This window comes from Podarcis pityusensis, assembly GCF_964106645.2.
Source record: "Podarcis pityusensis genome assembly, chromosome: 3".
In the NCBI taxonomy this organism is placed as follows: domain Eukaryota; kingdom Metazoa; phylum Chordata; class Lepidosauria; order Squamata; family Lacertidae; genus Podarcis; species Podarcis pityusensis.
The window spans coordinates 119,046,508-119,063,420 of record NC_138026.1 but is presented as its reverse complement, the minus strand read 5'-3'; the positions used below and the strand labels follow the sequence as shown (position 1 = coordinate 119,063,420).

Below are 16,913 nucleotides of genomic sequence, written 5' to 3'. Positions count from 1 at the left end.
ATAATAATAATAATAATAGAGTAGGCCTGGTTTTCCATCTCTTTCTCTCTCTCTCCCCTGCAGTCTGATGAAAAGGAAATATAATATAATATAATTCCAGAAAGTCACCCTGTCCCTGGGTTTTTGCAAGGCTTCTCCCTCCCCCTCAGCACGTCTGTACCTTCTTATAATACCGTTTCAGTGTGATTTTTTATTTATTTTAAGCACGAGGTTGATGAATGATGCCCGTTTCTGCTGCAAATATTTCTGCTTCCAGAGGCAGCCTCATTTGACAATCTCCTGCTCTCTGAAAGAGAGATGACTCTTTACAGAGCGCAAACGCCCTTCCTTTATTTATCTGCTCTTATTTTATTTTTATTTTTTTAGTTTGAAAAGAAAGTCTTGCTCTTTCCTCTCCCACTTTCTCCCAACAGTTGGTCAAGCCCAGGGAAGGAGAATAAAAAATTTAAAAAGTGGTCAGCACTGGCCCCCTTCAAAAGAAACAAATTGAAAGCAATGCAATTAAAGGTGTTGCGGGGAATTATAAGGTCTTGCAAACATTATGTAGCGATAAACCGCTAATGGGAAAGTGTGTCCCTTAATTAACGAAGAACATCACATTATTCTTAAATGTATGGCTGCAGAGCTACTTAGTAAATTGGCCGGCTGGAGCTTGGGGGCACGTTTACACGAGGGATTTACACCAGGGTCTTGCAGCCTCTGTTGCAACTGCGGCCTGCCCCTTTTGGGCTATGTTGTTGTTGTTGTTTAGTTGTTTAGTTGTGTCCGACTCTTCGTGACCCCATGGACCACAGCATGCCAGGCACTCCTGTCTTCCACTGCCTCCTGCAGTTTGGTCAAACTCATGCTGGTAGCTTCGAGAACACTGTCCCACCATCTCGTCCTCCGTCGTCCCCTTCTCCTTGTGCCCTCCATCTTTCCCAACATCAGGGTCTTTTCCAGGGAGTCTTCTCTTCTCATGAGGTGGCCAAAGTATTGGAGCCTCAGCTTCAGGATCTGTCCTTCCAGTGAGCACTCAGGGCTGATTTCCTTAAGAATGGATCGGTTTGATCTTCTTGCAGTCCATGGGACTCTCAAGAGTCTCCTCCAGCACCATAATTCAAAAGCATCAATTCTTTGGCGATCAGCCTTCTTTATGGTCCAGCTCTCACTTCCATACATCACTACTGGGAAAACAATAGCTTTTACTATACGGACCTTTGTTGGCAAGGTGATGTCTCTACTGTTGGATTAGGGTGCATCATTTTAGGAGGTGAAACTTATTTTTTTTAACCATTTTTTAAAGCGAGGCATCTTGAAAATACGATTTTTAAAATAATGATCTTTATTGGTTTTTCAGTTACATACTCCACACACAAATATTGTTTTACATTTTACATTTATACTTGCTCCTAAGAGCTGACTTCCCTCCTTCCTAAAAATTTAGATACGATTTAAAAAAGCCAGAAGGAGGAAGGAATGAAAATACGATTTTGGGTGGGAGGAGCTATTCCTTTTTTGTGATGAGACTGCATATAGCTTGGCAAGTCCGCATTCGATGAAGAAGCACGCAAACCACTTTTGGAAAACCAAACTATTTTAATTTTGCCTTCTGTAAATGTCAGGAGATGCTAAACGATAGATGATAGATAAATAAATAAATAAATAATATTAATATTAATATATAATATTACCACAGGTTTATTTCTATGCAATTTTACACACATTTACACGCATTTTACACACATTTGCTTACCAGGCAGAAATAAATTATATGAATTTAGCCAATCTATTTTATCTAATCTCAATCCTATCTTGTTAGTTTGTATTCTGCCCTCTATCCGTAAATCTCAGGGCGCTACACAACACAAAAATGCAAGGTAAAAAAACAAAACAAACACACAAATAAACCTTTCTTTTGAATTCCCAAGTCATGTTTTGACTTTTAAGCACCCCTCATTTCGGGGGAATTTGAAAGCTGAAAAGTTAGATGAGTTCCTCACATGAGCGAGAGCGAAGGGTGTTGCAGCAAACTTGTTTGTTCCCAAGGGCCGCCTTCCCTCCTGGGGAGCCTCCCTGGGGCCGCATGGCAGTGGTGGGCGTGGCCAGAGGCAGAAGTGGGCGGGGCAGCAAATGTGAAATATCCCTTTGTGCAAAGGGCTATTTTCCATGCATGCCCCTTGTCCCATCCTGCACCCAGACCAGCAAGAGGCGTTATCAGAATCCAAGGACCCATTTCAGCAAGGCAAGAGGCAGATGTGGCCTGGAGAGAGTTTTGAGGGCCACAGAGAGAGACCTGGGGGCCACATTGAACCATCTGCATCTGCAATTCCACACCCGGCTTTAATCACAGACATTTTTGGGAAGCGATTAAGGATTCCCTCAACGAGACTCTTAGTAGCACTTGTGGAGAGGCAGGTGTGTGTTACAGCAGAAATTTGGTGAACGGTGAAATTTACGGTTGAGCATTGCAGTTCTAAAGACTCGGACAGACATGGCAGAAAAGCCAGATTTTTCACTGGTAGTTCGGTGGGAAGAGTTCCCTGTTGCAATAAAGGAGGGTGTTCCCACCGCAAGCGTTTCGGATTTCCAGGCAGAAGGACCTCTCTCTCTCCTCCCCCTCTGGGGTTCCACTGCCCCCCAAGCCGATTTCGGGGGTGCAGGAGGGAAAGCCCCATTGCTCAAGCAGAAGAGCTTGCACAGGGCTTCGTCTGACGAAACTTGTTAGTTTAGTGTGAAATTGTTGTTGTTGTTTAGTCGTTTAGTCGTGTCCGACTCTTCGTGACCCCATGGACCAGAGCACGCCAGGCACTCCTGTCTTCCACTGCCTCCCACAGTTTGGTCAAACTCATGCTGGTAGCTTTGAGAACACTGTCCAACCATCTCGTCCTCTGTCGTCCCCTTCTCCTTGTGCCCTCCATCTTTCCCAACATCAGGGTCTTTTCCAGGGAGTCTTCTCATGAGGTGGCCAAAGTATTGGAGTCTCAGCTTCACGATCTGTCCTTCCAGTGAGCACTCAGGGCTGATTTCCTTCAGAATGGATAGGTTTGATCTTCTTGCAGTCCATGGGAGTCTCCAGAGTCTCCTCCAGCACCAGAATTCAAAAGCATCAATTCTTCAGCGATCAGCCTTCTTTATGGTCCAGCTCTCACTTCCATACATCACTACTGGGAAAACCATAGCTTGAACTAGATGGACCTTTATTGGCAAGGTGATGTCTCTAGTGTGCAATTACCCCAAGTTAGTTCTACCTGTGCTCGATGAGTCTAGCAAGTGCATTTAGGATTCCAAGAGAATTCAGGATTCCAAGAGATTTTCAGATTCCAACCAAAATGTTTTCGAGCATCATCTTCAGTTTTGTCGTTTGCTGATAGGCGTACGTTTCCCACGCAAAAGTCAGAAACAAATCTCTTGACCCAAGCATTTTTTATCCGGATGCATACATCCAATTTCTCCTGGAAAAGCAGTATATTGTTCCGTCATTCCTTCATTTAACTCGAGCCAAATCGGTCCAAGCGCCATGCCCAGAATTCCTCTCATCTCTCAGAACTTATTTCAGTTTCCAGCTCCTTGTGACCACCAACTTTGTGCCGTCATCTTCACATCTTTTCATCTTTAATCTTAACCTCGCTTTTCAAAAAATCCTCGTAATGGTAATCATTGGTTCCGTAGTGACGATTAAGCTTTAATTTCCTCGATAATTGCAAGCATGCTGTGTGTCTGCCTCATCTATCTATCTAATCATAGAATCGTAGAATTGTAGAGTTGAATCATAGAATCATAGAGTTGGAAGAGACCACAAGGGCCATCGAGTCCAACCCCCTGCCAAGCAGGAAACACCATCAGAGCACTCCTGACATATGGTTGTCAAGCCTCTGCTTAAAGACCTCCAAAGAAGGAGACTCCACCACACTCCTTGGCAGCAAATTCCACTGTCAAACAGCTCTTACTGTCAGGAAGTTCTTCCTAATGTTTAGGTGGAATCTTCTTTCTTGTAGTTTGGATCCATTGCTCCGTGTCCGCTTCTCTGGAGCAGCAGAAAACAACCTTTCTCCCTCCTGTATGTGACATCCTTTTATATATTTGAACATGGCTATCATATCACCCCTTAACCTCCTCTTCTCCAGGCTAAACATGCCCAGCTCCCTTAGCCGTTCCTCATAAGGCATCGTTTCCAGGCCTTTGACCATTTTGGTTGCCCTCCTCTGGACACATTCCAGTTTGGCAGTGTCCTTCTTGAACTGTGGTGCCCAGAACTGGACACAGTACTCCAGGTGAGGTCTGACCAGAGCAGAATACAGTGGCACTATTACTTCCCTTGATCTAGATGCTATACTCCTATTGATGAGGCCCAGAATTGCATTGGCTTTTTTAGCTGCCGCGTCACACTGTTGGCTCATGTCAAGTTTGTGGTCAACCAAGACTCCTAGATCCTTTTCACATGTACTGCTCTCAAGCCAGGTGTCCCCCTTCTTGTATTTGTGCCTCTCATTTTTTTTGCCCAAGTGCAATACTTTACATTTCTCCCTGTTAAAATTCATCTTGTTTGTTTTGGCCCAGTTCTCTAATCTGTCAAGGTCGTTTTGAAGTGTGATCCTGTCCTCTGGGGTGTTAGCCACCCCTCCCAGTTTGGTGTCATCTGCAAATTTGATCAGGATGCCCTTGAGTCCATCATCCAAGTCGTTGATAAAGATGTTGAATAAGACCGGGCCCAAGACAGAACCCTGTGGCACCCCACTAGTCACTCTTCTCCAGGATGAAGAGGAACCATTGATGAGCACCCTTTGGGTTCGGTCAGTCAGCCAGTTACAAATCCACTGAGTGGTAGCATAGTCAAGACCACATTTTACCAGCTTCTTTACAAGAATATCATGGGGCACCTTGTCAAATGCCTTGCTGAAATCAAGGTAGGCTACATCCACTGCGTTCCCTTCATCTAGCAGGCTTGTAATTCTGTCAAAAAACGAGATCAGGTTAGTCTGACATGACTTATTTTTCAGAAATCCATGCTGACTATTGGTGATCACAGCATTCCTTTCTAGGTGCTCACAGACTGTTTGCTTAATGATCTGCTCCAGAATCTTCCCTGGTATTGATGTCAGACTGACTGGGCGGTAATTATTTGGGTCCTCTCTTTTCCCCTTTTTGAAAATAGGGACAACATTTGCCCTCCTCCAGTCTGCCGGGACTTCGCCTGTTCTCCAGGAATTCTCAAAGATGACTGCCAGTGGTTCTGAGATCACATCTGCCAGTTCTTTTAATACTCTTGGATGCAGTTCATCTGGCCCTGGAGACTTGAATACATCTAAACTAGCCAAGTATTCTTGTACTATCTCCTTAGTTATTCTGGGCTGTGTTTCCTTTGCTGAATCATTTGCTTCAAATTCTTCAGGTCGGGCATTGTTTTCTTTATCGGAGAAGACTGAGGCAAAGAAGGCATTGAGGAGTTCAGCCCTTTCTGTGTCCCCTGTTTGCATTTCACCATCTTCTCCTCTGAGTGACCCCACTGTTTCTTTGTTCTTCCTTTTGCTACGAACATACCCACAAAAGCCTTTTTTGTTGCTTTTAACCTCTCTAGCAAGCCTGAGTTCATTCTGTGCTTTAGCTTTTCTGACTTTGTGTCTACACGTGCTGGCTATTTGTTTGAATTCCTCTTTGGTGGTTTCCCCCCTTTTCCATTTTTTGTACACATCCTTTTTTAATCTTAACTCAGTTAAAAGTTCTTTAGATAGCCACCCTGGCTTCTTTAGGCACCTTCCATGTTTCTGTCTCATTGGTATTGCCTGACGTTGTGCTTTTAGTATCTCCCTCTTAACAAACTCCCAGCCATCATGAAAGGGACCCATGAGGGTCATCTAGTCCAACCCCCTGCTGTGCCCAACGTGGGGCTCAAACCCACGACCCTGAGATCAAGCGTCTCATGCTCCACCAACTGAGCCATCCCTGGGGCTCTATCTATCTTTATATCATCTCCAGGATTTATCTGAATATGTGACATGCCCCTTTTGCAATTACTGAACAGTTAAATAGCCCTGGGAGCAAGTCGCATTGTGCGCAATGGAACTTCCCACTCAGTAGACATGCCTAGGCTAGAAGCATAGCATGCTGCCTTGTGCAGAGACGGTACATTTATCTCAGTATTGTCTGCACTGACTGGCAGCAGCCAAGGTTTCAGGTCACCCTCACCTGGAAATGCCAGGGAACGAACCTAGGAACTTCTGCATGCAAGGCAGGTGTCCTACAACTGATCTAAGGGCCCTCCCCCAATTGGGGGTGGATTTAGGACTGGGACTCGGGTGGCGCTGTGGGTTAAACCACAGAGCCTAGGACTTGCCGATTAGAAGGTCTGCGGTTCGAATCCCCGCGATGGGGTGAGCTCCCGTTGCTTGGTCCCTGCTCCTGCCAACCTAGCAGTTCGAAAGCACGTCAAAGTGCAAGTAGATAAATAGGTACCACTCCGGCGGGAAGGTAAATGGCGTTTCCGTGCACTGCTCTGGTTCGCCAGAAGCGGCTTAGTCATGCTGGCCACATGACCCGGAAGCTGTACACCGGCTCCCTCGGCCAATAAAGCGAGATGAGCACCACAACCCCAGAGTCGGTCACGACTGGATCTAATGGTCAGGGGTCCCTTTACCTTTACCTTTTAGGACTGGGTGAGCAGAGCACATGTGCTGGATTTGGAAAGGAGGTAGAAGGGCTCTAGGACCCTGTGAGAACCCTCACGCCTCCTTCCCAGGGCGCCATAGCGTCTCAGTCTGCCACTGCCCCAATGAGGGGGGGAGGAGAAGGCTATATCAGTATATTTATTTTTATCTATTCATTGCATTTCCATCCCACCTTTGGAGCTCAAGGTGGCCCACATGGTTCTCCCCATCCTCATTTAATCCCTGCACAACAACCCTGCAAGGTTGTTTAGGCTGAGAGGCAGCAACGGGTCCAAGGTCACCCAGTGAGCTTCATGACCGAACGAGGGATTCGAACTCTGCTCTCCCAGGTCCCGGTCCAGCACTCTTAACTATGCCAGAAAGACAATTAAGACAAAGTTTAAAAATCCACATCAAGTAGCGACGGCTTGGGGAAGTGGATCTGATCTGCCTTAAAAGTTACTTTGGAAGAGTTGGGAGGGGAGGAATCACGCCAGTGTCAAGAGGCAGCGAGTTCCAAAGGTGCGTCGCCGGCAACAGAGGTGGGCGGAAGTCCCTGGGCACGTCAGAAACAGCACTTTGGATCCCAGCCGTAATTCGAAGCTTTGATTAAAGAGCCTTCCTGGCAGCATAGTCACTTTAATGAGGTCTCTGGCTGGTGATGGAACTGGACTTTTGCCACCAAGACAGCCCCCGTCCGGCCCACCAGATCATGCCAGCTTCCCTCCCGGTGTCCTTTAAAAGTGTAGGTTCAGCGATCTTGGCCGGAGTCCAGAGAGGAGTCTGCAAGCATGCCAGGACTTCTCAAGCCACTTGTTTCTGAATGCTGGAAAACTTTCCAGAGTGGCATTGGACCATCGCAGTCTTTAATCAGGGTTCCTTGCGCATCCCGTGGGATCGCAGTGGCCAGTGCGGTGGCAGAACGGCGGCTGTGCAAAGGTTGGGGGATGAACAGCTGGAACATGTGCACGTAAGACTCAAACTCTGGACGTCCAGCGGGCCTGAATGGTGAAAACTTCAGGACAGATAGAAGGAAGTCCTTTTTCATGCAGCACATTGTTAAACTGTGGAACTCTCTCCCACAGGAGACATTGATGGGTGTCAGGGACTGGTTCGATGTAGAGGAAAGGTGGGGAGGAACCAGCTGGGGAACCGTAAGGGATGAAGGCTCAGAGCCCAGGGATGTCAGGAGCTCGTCCTACACTCGAGTAGGACCCCGGCAGAGACACATGCCCGACTGGCATGTTCTCTCCCTCCTGGTCGATCGTTCAGGAGCTTCAAAAGCGTTCTTCAGCCCGAACATCACAGCGACCGATGCCAACAGACATCGGCACACTTAGGGATCCGCAGAGTCTTCGCAGCGTGCGTAACAGACCTCAGCAACTCAGCATTTTGGCTAATTACTTTATTTACATATAAACACACACGGAGCACTGCAACATGGCTCCCTCTCTCTCTAGCACCAGACAGCAAAGGGAAAGAACAAAAGACAATAGTCCCACTTCACGGAACACAGTAACACAAACATCCTGTCTCCATCACTTCCCACTCTGTGGAGTCAAAACATACACCGTCATGTGATAGACAACAATCCCGTGACTGCAACCAGGGAGCAGGAATTCTAACAAGGGAGTGGTGGTGGGATGGTGATGAGCGGTCCAAGGTAAAAGAGGGAGCAGGCTGAGAAGGGGTGTTGGAAGCTGGAGAGGTAACAGGCCTTAGGGAGGAGGGAGAGTCTGTGGCAGAGAGGAATCTAGAATCAGAGGCAGAAGATGAATCAGGGGAGGAGGGAGGCCGAGAGGCAGAGATGAGTCGGGCTGGTGAAGAGTCAAGGCGGTCTCCCCCTCCTTCAGCGACAAGCTCCCTTCGCCACCTGATCTCCCAGAACCAGAAGAGGCATGAAAAGGGAGGAGGAGAGGTTGGCCTCCTGCTGGAGGAGTCTCTGATTGCTTGGGGAAAACCCCAGAGAGGAGGAGACATAGGCGCAGTGGGGAGGTGGGAATTTCCGAGCACAATTCAAAGTGTTGGTGCTGACCTTTTAAGCCCTAAACGGCCTCGGTCCTGTATACATGAAGGAGTGTCTCCACCCCGGACACTGAGGTCCAGCTCTGAGGGCCTTCTGGCGGTTCCCTTCCTGAGAGAAGTGAGGTTACAGGGAACCAGGCAGAGGGCCTTCTCGGTGGTGGCACCCGCCCTGTGGAACGCCCTCCCAGCAGATGTCAAAGAAATAAACAACTATCTGACTTTTAGAAGACACCTGAAGGGAAGTTTTATTCATAGCTGTCAATGTTTCCCTTTTTCAAAAGGGAAATTCCCTTATTCCGAATAGGATTCCTCGCAAGAAAAGGGAAAAGTTGACAGCTATGGTTTTATTGTGTTTTTAATATTCTGTTGGGAGCCACCCAGAGTGGCTGGGGAAACCCAGCCAGATGGGTGCGGTATAAATATGTATTTATTTATTTATTCATTCATTCATTCTTGAAGAGGTGTTGGAATCTGGAGAGGTAACAGGGCTTAGGGAGGAGGGAGAATTTGTGGCAGAAATAAGTCTAGAATCAGAGGCAGAAGATGAAGCAGGGGAGGAGGGAGGCCGAGAGGCTGAAATGAGTTGGGCTGGTGAAGAGTCAAGGGGGTCTCCCCCTCCTGCAGCAACAAGCTCCCCTCGCCACCTGGCGCGCATTAGGCCTTTCACTTCCGTTCAGATCCCGTTTTTGCTAATAGCAAGTTAGCTCCAACTCCTTCAGTGTGATCTACTGCTGACTTGCTCCTGCAAATGGGCCCCCTTTGGCCTGATCCGGGCCTCTTTCTCGCGTCCCTGCGCCTTCTTCCCTCCTCACCTTCTTCCCCTGTGCCCCCGCAGCCTGCTGGAAACCATGTTTCACTACACTGACGAGCCCCGGTTCACCATAGAGCAGATCGACCTGCTTCAGCGCTTGCGGCGCACCGGGATGACGCGGCACGAGATCCTTCACGCCCTGGAGACCTTCGACCGCCTCGACCAGGAGCACAGTGACAAGTTCGGCCGGCGGTCGGCCTACGGGGCCGGTGGCGGCTCCTGCAGCAACAGCACCAACAACGTGGCCGCCTCGTCCTCCACCGCCACGGCCTCCACGCAAACGCACCACTCGGGGATGTCCCCTTCGCCCAGCAACAGCTACGACACCTCCCCGCAGCCCTGCACCACCAACCAGAACGGCCGGGAGAGCAGCGAGCGGCTCTCCGCCTTCAACGGGAAGATGTCTCCCACGCGGTACCCGCTGGCCAGCAGCATGGCGCAGAGGTCGTACAGCTTTGAGGCCTCCGAAGAAGACCTGGACGTGGACGACAAGGTGGAGGAGCTGATGAGGTGAGCTCTTGGGGCTCGGGGTGGGGCGCGCTCCTGTTTGTGGGCTCGCTGTTAGCGCCGCATCCCTTAATTCTGGCCTCCCTCTCCTCAAGAGGGGCGCGCAAGGCGGTTTGACGAAAATCAGAGAAAGCGCGGAATTTCTCTGTGGGACCCCCAGAAGCCATCTAGACCAACCCCTGCAATTCAGGGATCTCAAGTGTAGCATACACGACGAGGGGGGCATCCGACCTCTCCTTGAAAGCTCCAAGGAAGGTGTACCGTCTCCCATGGGAGCTTTTACCGACAGAAAGTTTTTCCTAACGTATGTAGATTGGAAATCAGGGTACAATTAGAATAGAGGGGGATCTCTCTCTGTGTGTGTTTTATTATTTATGTTGTATTTTTCCTCTCTTTTCTTTCTTCCTTTGCCTTCCTCCCTTTCCTTTTGTTGTTTCTCTTTCTTTCTTTCTAATTTCATTTATTCTAGATAGAATTTTATTGTACAGTGGTACCTCGGGTTACATACGCTTCAGGTTACAGACTCCGCTAACCCAGAAATAGTACCTCGGAGAACAGAAATTGCGCAGCAGCAGCGCGGCGGCACCGTGAGGCCCCATTAGCTAAAGTGGTCCTTCAGGTTAAGAACAGTCTCAGGTTAAGAACGGACCTCTGGAACGAATTAAGTACTTAACTCGAGGTACCACTGTATTGTGAAAACTTTAATGAAAATTCCCTGGAGAAAGTTCCTGCTGCTGTTTAGTGGCTGCACCCAGAGAGAGAGGGGGGGGAGGGATAGATAGATAGATAGATAGATAGATAGATAGATAGATAGATAGATAGATAGATACATATCATGTTGTGGATGCTTTAGTCGAGATCCCTGCATTGTATGGGGTTGGACTAGATGACCCTGAGTGTCCCTTCCAGCCCTGCAATCCTATGAATCAGTCTTTTAATTCTGTTAGTGTATAATTGTTGTTTTTTTCAAATTATTGTCATCATCCCCTGACCCTAAGTTTTCATATGTTCTTATTTTACCTGCAAACTGCCTTGAGTCACTGTCAGGAAGAAAGGTGCTTATGAATTATAATTATAATAATGGTCAGAATTCCATGCGGCCCAAGCAGGCCTTAGATCCGGGGGGGACGGGGACCCAAGGGGCGTTTCCCCATCTGGCCCGTCTTCCGAGGGCCACAAGACAGTGTTGGGCGGGGCCAGAGGGGAAAGTGGATGGAGCAAGGAGCATAAATTCGTCATGAAGACATGTTCCAGCTGGGCAAAAGCATTTGGGGTGGGGTGGGGGGTCGTGGGCAGAGCCCTGAGGCCAGACAGCGAGGCCCGGAGGGGCCTAATTTGTCTACACAGGCTGGCAGCAGCCCTCTCGGGATTTCAGACTGGCCTCTTTGCCAACCCACCCCGAAGATGCATTTGAACCCAAGGCCTGCGATATGCAAAACATGTTCTCTGTCCCCGAGTTACGGCTAAGTAATGCGCTAAGCTACACCCCCATGTGCAACACCCTAGTTTGATGCCAGCATCGTCACTGGTGGGAGAGATTTATTTATCCCTCCGTAATGAAACTTTGCGCATCCCATATGGCCTGCATGAATTTACACGGACTGCGAGTCATCCGTTCTCCTCTTCGTGCGCTTTGATCAGCCGGCGACACGGATTCAAAGCAACGTCCGACGGCGAGGGCCATCCGTCAGGCCCTTCGCTCCCTCTGCCGCCCCCCTCCCCAAATTAAATGCGTCTTCAACTCTGGCCCTCTTTCTTGCCCCCTCTCTCTTTTTAATCTTCTTCTTCTTCTTCTTCCTCTCCCCTCCCGTCCACCCTCCAACCCCCCCAAAAAAACCTCCCCCTGTTTTGTTAGGAGGGACAGCAGCGTGATAAAAGAGGAAATCAAAGCCTTCCTGGCCAACCGGAGGATTTCGCAAGCCGTCGTAGCGCAGGTAACAGGTAAGAGCTCGGAAACGCCTCGCCTGGACCCCCTCTCCGTAGCTCAGCACCGCCGTCTCACTGCGCCTTCTCCTGCCGGCGCAGATGTTGGGATATCGCTTGGCTTTCTGCATTGCGGTGCAAATCTGTCAGCTTAGTCATGATAATGTATGCCTTTGATTTAAGACCCATTGTGGAACTTCCCTGGTGAATCTCTCTCTCTCTCTCTCTCTTTCTCTGCACCTCCCTTGCCCTGCCTGATCTTCTCTCCCCCTGTTCCTTACGCAGCTTACGTCAGCAAGATATCTCCCTGCTTTTCTTAGGAATGCTGTAATGAGCGTCAAGCGCCTAGCGCCGAAATGGCTTTGTTTTTAAATTGTGAACGTCATCCACAGCCCTTCCCTTGGGAGTGGGAAGGTGAGGTTCCGGCCCTTTTAGGATGCGGAGGAGGACGTCCAGGCCTTGTGGGGCGCTTGGCTGGAAAGGGTTAATTGCGCCCACGTTGTTTCATTAGCCCCATAACCCAACCTGCCTACTTAAGCCAAGCGAGGGTTAAACACTAAGGCTGTCTCCTCTCAACCCTTCGTGTTGCTTTCGGCGGTTCTCAACCTGCGGGTCCCCAGATGTTGTTGGACTGCAACTCCCATCACCCCTAGCTAGCAAGGCCAGAGCTCAGGGATGATGGGAGTTGTAGTCCAACAACATCTGCGGACCCACAGGTTGAGAACCGCTGTGCTAGATGCTAAAGAGAGTGAATGGCTCAGTCAGGAGAGCATAAGGCTCTTAGAATCGTAGAGTTGGAAGGGACCTCCAGGGGTCATCTAGTCCAACCCCCAGCAATGCAGGAATCTCAGCTAAAGCGTCCGTGACAGATGGTCATCCAACCTCTGCTTAAGAACCTCCAAGGAAGGAGAGCCCACAATCTCCCAAGGGAGACCGTTCCCTGTCAAACAGCTCTTACTGTCAGAAAGTTTTTCCTGTTATTGAGTTGCAATCCCTTTTCTCGTAACCTGAAGCCATGGGTTCGAGTTCTGTCTTCCGTAGCAGGGGAAAAAACAAGCTTGCTCCGTCTTCCATGTGACAGCCCTTGAGATACTTGAGGATGGTTCTCACATCTCCTCTCAGTCTCCTCTTTTGCAGGCTCAATGTACCCAGCTCCTTCAACCGTTCCTCATAAGGCTTGGTTTCCAGATGCCTTGATCATCTTGGTCTCCCTCCTCTGCCCACCAGTGTGGTGTAGTGGTTAAGAGCGGTAGTCTCGTAATCTGGGGAACCGGGTTCGCGTCTCCGCACCTCCACATGCAGCTGCTGGGTGACCTTGGGCTAGTCACACTTCTCTGAAGTCTCTCAGTCCCACTCACCTCACAGAGTGTTTGTTGTGGGGGAGGAAGGGAAAGGAGAATGTTAGCGGCTTTGAGACTCCTTAAAGGGAGTGAAAGGTGGGATATCAAATCCAAACTCTTCTTCCTCTTCTTCTTCTTCCAGCTTGTCAACATCCTTCTTAAACAGTGGCACCCAGAACTGGACACCATATTCCAGGTGTGGTCTGACCAACGCAGAATAGTGGTACAGTGGTACCTCGAGTTACATACACTTCAGGTTACATACGCTTCAGGTTACAGACTCCACTAACCCAGAAATAGTACCTTGGGTTAAGAACTTTGCTTCAGTATGAGAACGGAAATCGTGCTCTGGCGTCACGGCTGCAGCAGGAGGCCCCATTAGCTAAAGTGGTTCTTCAGGTTAAGAACAGTTTCAGGTTAAGAACGGACCTCCAGAACGAATTAAGTACTTAACCTGAGGTACCACTGTACTATGACTTCCCTTGATCTGAACACTCGACTTGTGCTGATGCAGCCGGGAATAGATTCTTTAGTTTCTTCAGCATCCTGCCTCATCACTGTCTTCTGGCCTCCCTCCTGCGTCTGATTCTGGACTGCTCACTAAACCCTGTTCCCCCTTCAGCTTCCAACACCTCCTCCTCCCAGTCTTCTCCCTCTTCCTCCCTCTGCCCAACCATCATCACCCCCTGGCTCTGAGTCTTCTCCTCCTGGGGATTCCCTTGGGGGTTCCCCAGCTGCAGCCTCTCACTGCTTCTCAGCATCTAGCCGGCCCATGACATTCTACATGTTTACTCTTGAGCTTAAGGACCGCTGAGTACAGCAGGGCTTGCTCCCAGTTAACTGGGAGCATAAGCCGCATAGAATTTCCCCCCGCTGGCCTTGGCTTTAAGGGGGGAATTTGTTTAGGCCTTGTTTAAAGGTAAAGGGACCCCTGACCATTAGGTCCAGTCGTGGCCAACTCTGGGGTTGCGGCGCTCATCTCGCTTTATTGGCCGAGGGAGCCGGCGTACAGCTTCCGGGTCATGTGGCCAGCATGACTAACCCGCTTCTGGCGAACCAGAGCAGCGCACGGAAACGCCGTTTACCTTCCCGCCGGAGCGGTACCTATTTATCTACTTGAATGTTGATGTGCTTTTGAACTGCTAGGTTGGCAGGAGCAGGGACCGAGCAACGGGAGCTCACTGAACCGGTGACCTTCTGATTAGCAAGTCCTAGGCTCTGTGGTTTAACCCACATCGCCACCCGCGTCCCTTAGGCCTTGTTTAGGGAAGTTTTTAATGTTTAATGCTGTACAGTGGTACTTCGGGTTAAGAACTTAATTCGTTCCGGAGGTCCGTTCTTAACCTGAAGCACCACTTTAGCTAATGGGGCCTCCTTCTGCTGCCGTGCCACCAGAGCACGATTTCTGTTCTCATCCTGAAGCAAAGTTCTTAACCTGAGGTATTATTTCTGGGTTAGCGGAGTCTGTAACCTGTAGCGTATGTAACCCGAGGTACCACTGTATTGTGTTTTTAATATTTGATTGGGAGCCGCCCAGAGTGGCTGGGGAAACCCAGCCTGATGGGCTGGGTATAAATAATAAATTGTTGCTGTTGTTATTATGATTATTGGCTAATACGGGAGGCCTGTTGCACCTAGGAGCTGACTGCAATGACGACAGCGTAGAAGGGCAAGTTATAAATCTAAATAACAAATAGATGCAAGGACTAAATTAAATAGATGGATCATATCTCTTGCATCGTGTGGTGGCAGACCCCGGAGCGCTCGCTGCAGAAGTGTGTTGCGTGCCTGCGTAAGGACAATAGCTTTGCTTCGAATCTTGACAGCCGGGCCTTTCCGGCTTAAGCGAAGGGCTTTGTGAGCCGCCTCCCCTTAATTTGTCATTTCAGCACAGGCTGTTTCCGAGCATAATTCCCCTTTCTTCTTCTTCTGAATAAGCAGCAGTGAGCTTCTGGTTTATTGTTGTTAACTCCTCTGACCCAGGCAGGCATTTGACACAGCAGCAGGCAGCGTGCTCTGGAAATGTGAGGCTTAAATCAGGGGCACAGAACCGTTATCGTACATTTGCTCGTATGAAAGCTTCCAGGGCCCGTGTGCCAGAGGATGTGTGATCAGATGGGAAAAGGGGTGGAGTAACAGATGAAACTCTCTATTACAGTGGACGCTCGGGTTGCGAACGTGATCTGTGCAGGATGCAACCAGCGTCTGCACACATGCAGGTTGCGATTCGGTGCCTCTGCGCATGTGCAAAGCGCGATTTAGCGCTTCTGCGCATGCCCGGCCACCAAAACCCAGAAGTAACCCGTTCTGATACTTCCAGGTTTCGGCGGTCTGTAACCCAAAAAAACCGCAATCTGAAGCGTCTGTAACCCGAGGTATGACTGTGTTAGTCATCATAGTAGTAGTAGTAGTAGTAGTATCTCGCCCTGCATCTGTAGATCTTAGGGTGATTCGCAGCCCACTTGGATGATGGACTCAAGGGCACCCTGATCAAATTTGCAGATGACACCAAACTGGGAGGGGTGGCTAACACCCCAGAGGACAGGATCACACTTCAAAACGACCTTGTCAGATTAGAGAACTGGGCAAAAACAAACAAGATGAATTTTAACAGGGAGAAATGTAAAGTATTGCACTTGGGCAAAAAAAATGAGAGGCACAAATACAAGATGGGGGACACCTGGCTTGAGAGCAGTACATGTGAAAAGGATCTAGGAGTCTTGGTTGACCACAAACTTGACATGAGCCAACAGTGTGACGCGGCAGCTAAAAAAGCCAATGCAATTCTGGGCTGCATCAATAGGAGTATAGCATCTAGATCAAGGGAAGTAATAGTGCCACTGTATTCTGCTCTGGTCAGACCTGGAGTACTGTGTCCAGTTCTGGGCACCACAGTTCAAGAAGGACACTGACAAACTGGAACGTGTCCAGAGGAGGGCAACCAAAATGGTCAAAGGCCTGGAAACGATGCCTTATGAGGAACGGCTAAGGGAGCTGGGCATGTTTAGCCTGGAGAAGAGGAGGTTAAGGGGTGATATGATAGCCGTGTTCAAATATATAAAAGAATGTCACATAGAGGAGGGAGAAAGGTTGTTTTCTGCTGCTCCAGAGAAGCGGACACGGAGCAATGGATCCAAACTACAAGAAAGAAGATTCCACCTAAACATTAGGAAGAACTTCCTGACAGTAAGAGCTGTTCGCCAGTGGAATTTGCTGCCAAGGAGTGTGGTGGAGTCTCCTTCTTTGGAGGTCTTTAAGCAGAGGCTTGACAACCATATGTCAGGAGTGCTCTGATGGTGTTTCCTGCTTGGCAGGGGGTTGGACTCGATGGCCCTTGTGGTCTCTTCCAACTCTATGATTCTATGATTCTATGATTCTAAATACTAATACTGGTAGTAGAAATAATAACAATAATATTTATACCCCGCCCATCTGGCTGAGTTGCCCCAGCCACTCTGGGTGGCTTCCAACACACATAAAAACAAAATAAAACGTCAAACATTAAAAACTTCCTGACACAGGGCTGCCTTCAGAGATCTTCTAAAGGTTGTGTATTCCTTCCCTCCTTGACATCTGATGGGAGGGAGTTGCACAAAAAACACACAGTCCACAATAAAAACAAGAACAGAAACAAACCAATATCCACTCCCCTCATTGCCTCCCACAACACATTTAAAAAGGTAT

General features: G+C 48.9%; 1 protein-coding gene across 9 annotated transcripts in view; it reads left to right on the top strand.

Annotated features, from left to right (window-relative positions):
* HMBOX1 (homeobox containing 1) overlaps positions 1-16,913 on the top strand; it is a 121,574-nt gene that overhangs the window by 70,338 nt on the left and 34,323 nt on the right. For all 9 annotated transcript variants that reach the window (XM_081001083.1, XM_081001089.1, XM_081001086.1 and 6 more), the window contains exons 3-4: positions 9,484-9,969; positions 11,822-11,907. In XM_081001083.1, the coding sequence (XP_080857209.1) occupies positions 9,484-9,969; positions 11,822-11,907 (572 nt within the window). The remainder of the gene's footprint in view (positions 1-9,483; positions 9,970-11,821; positions 11,908-16,913) is intronic.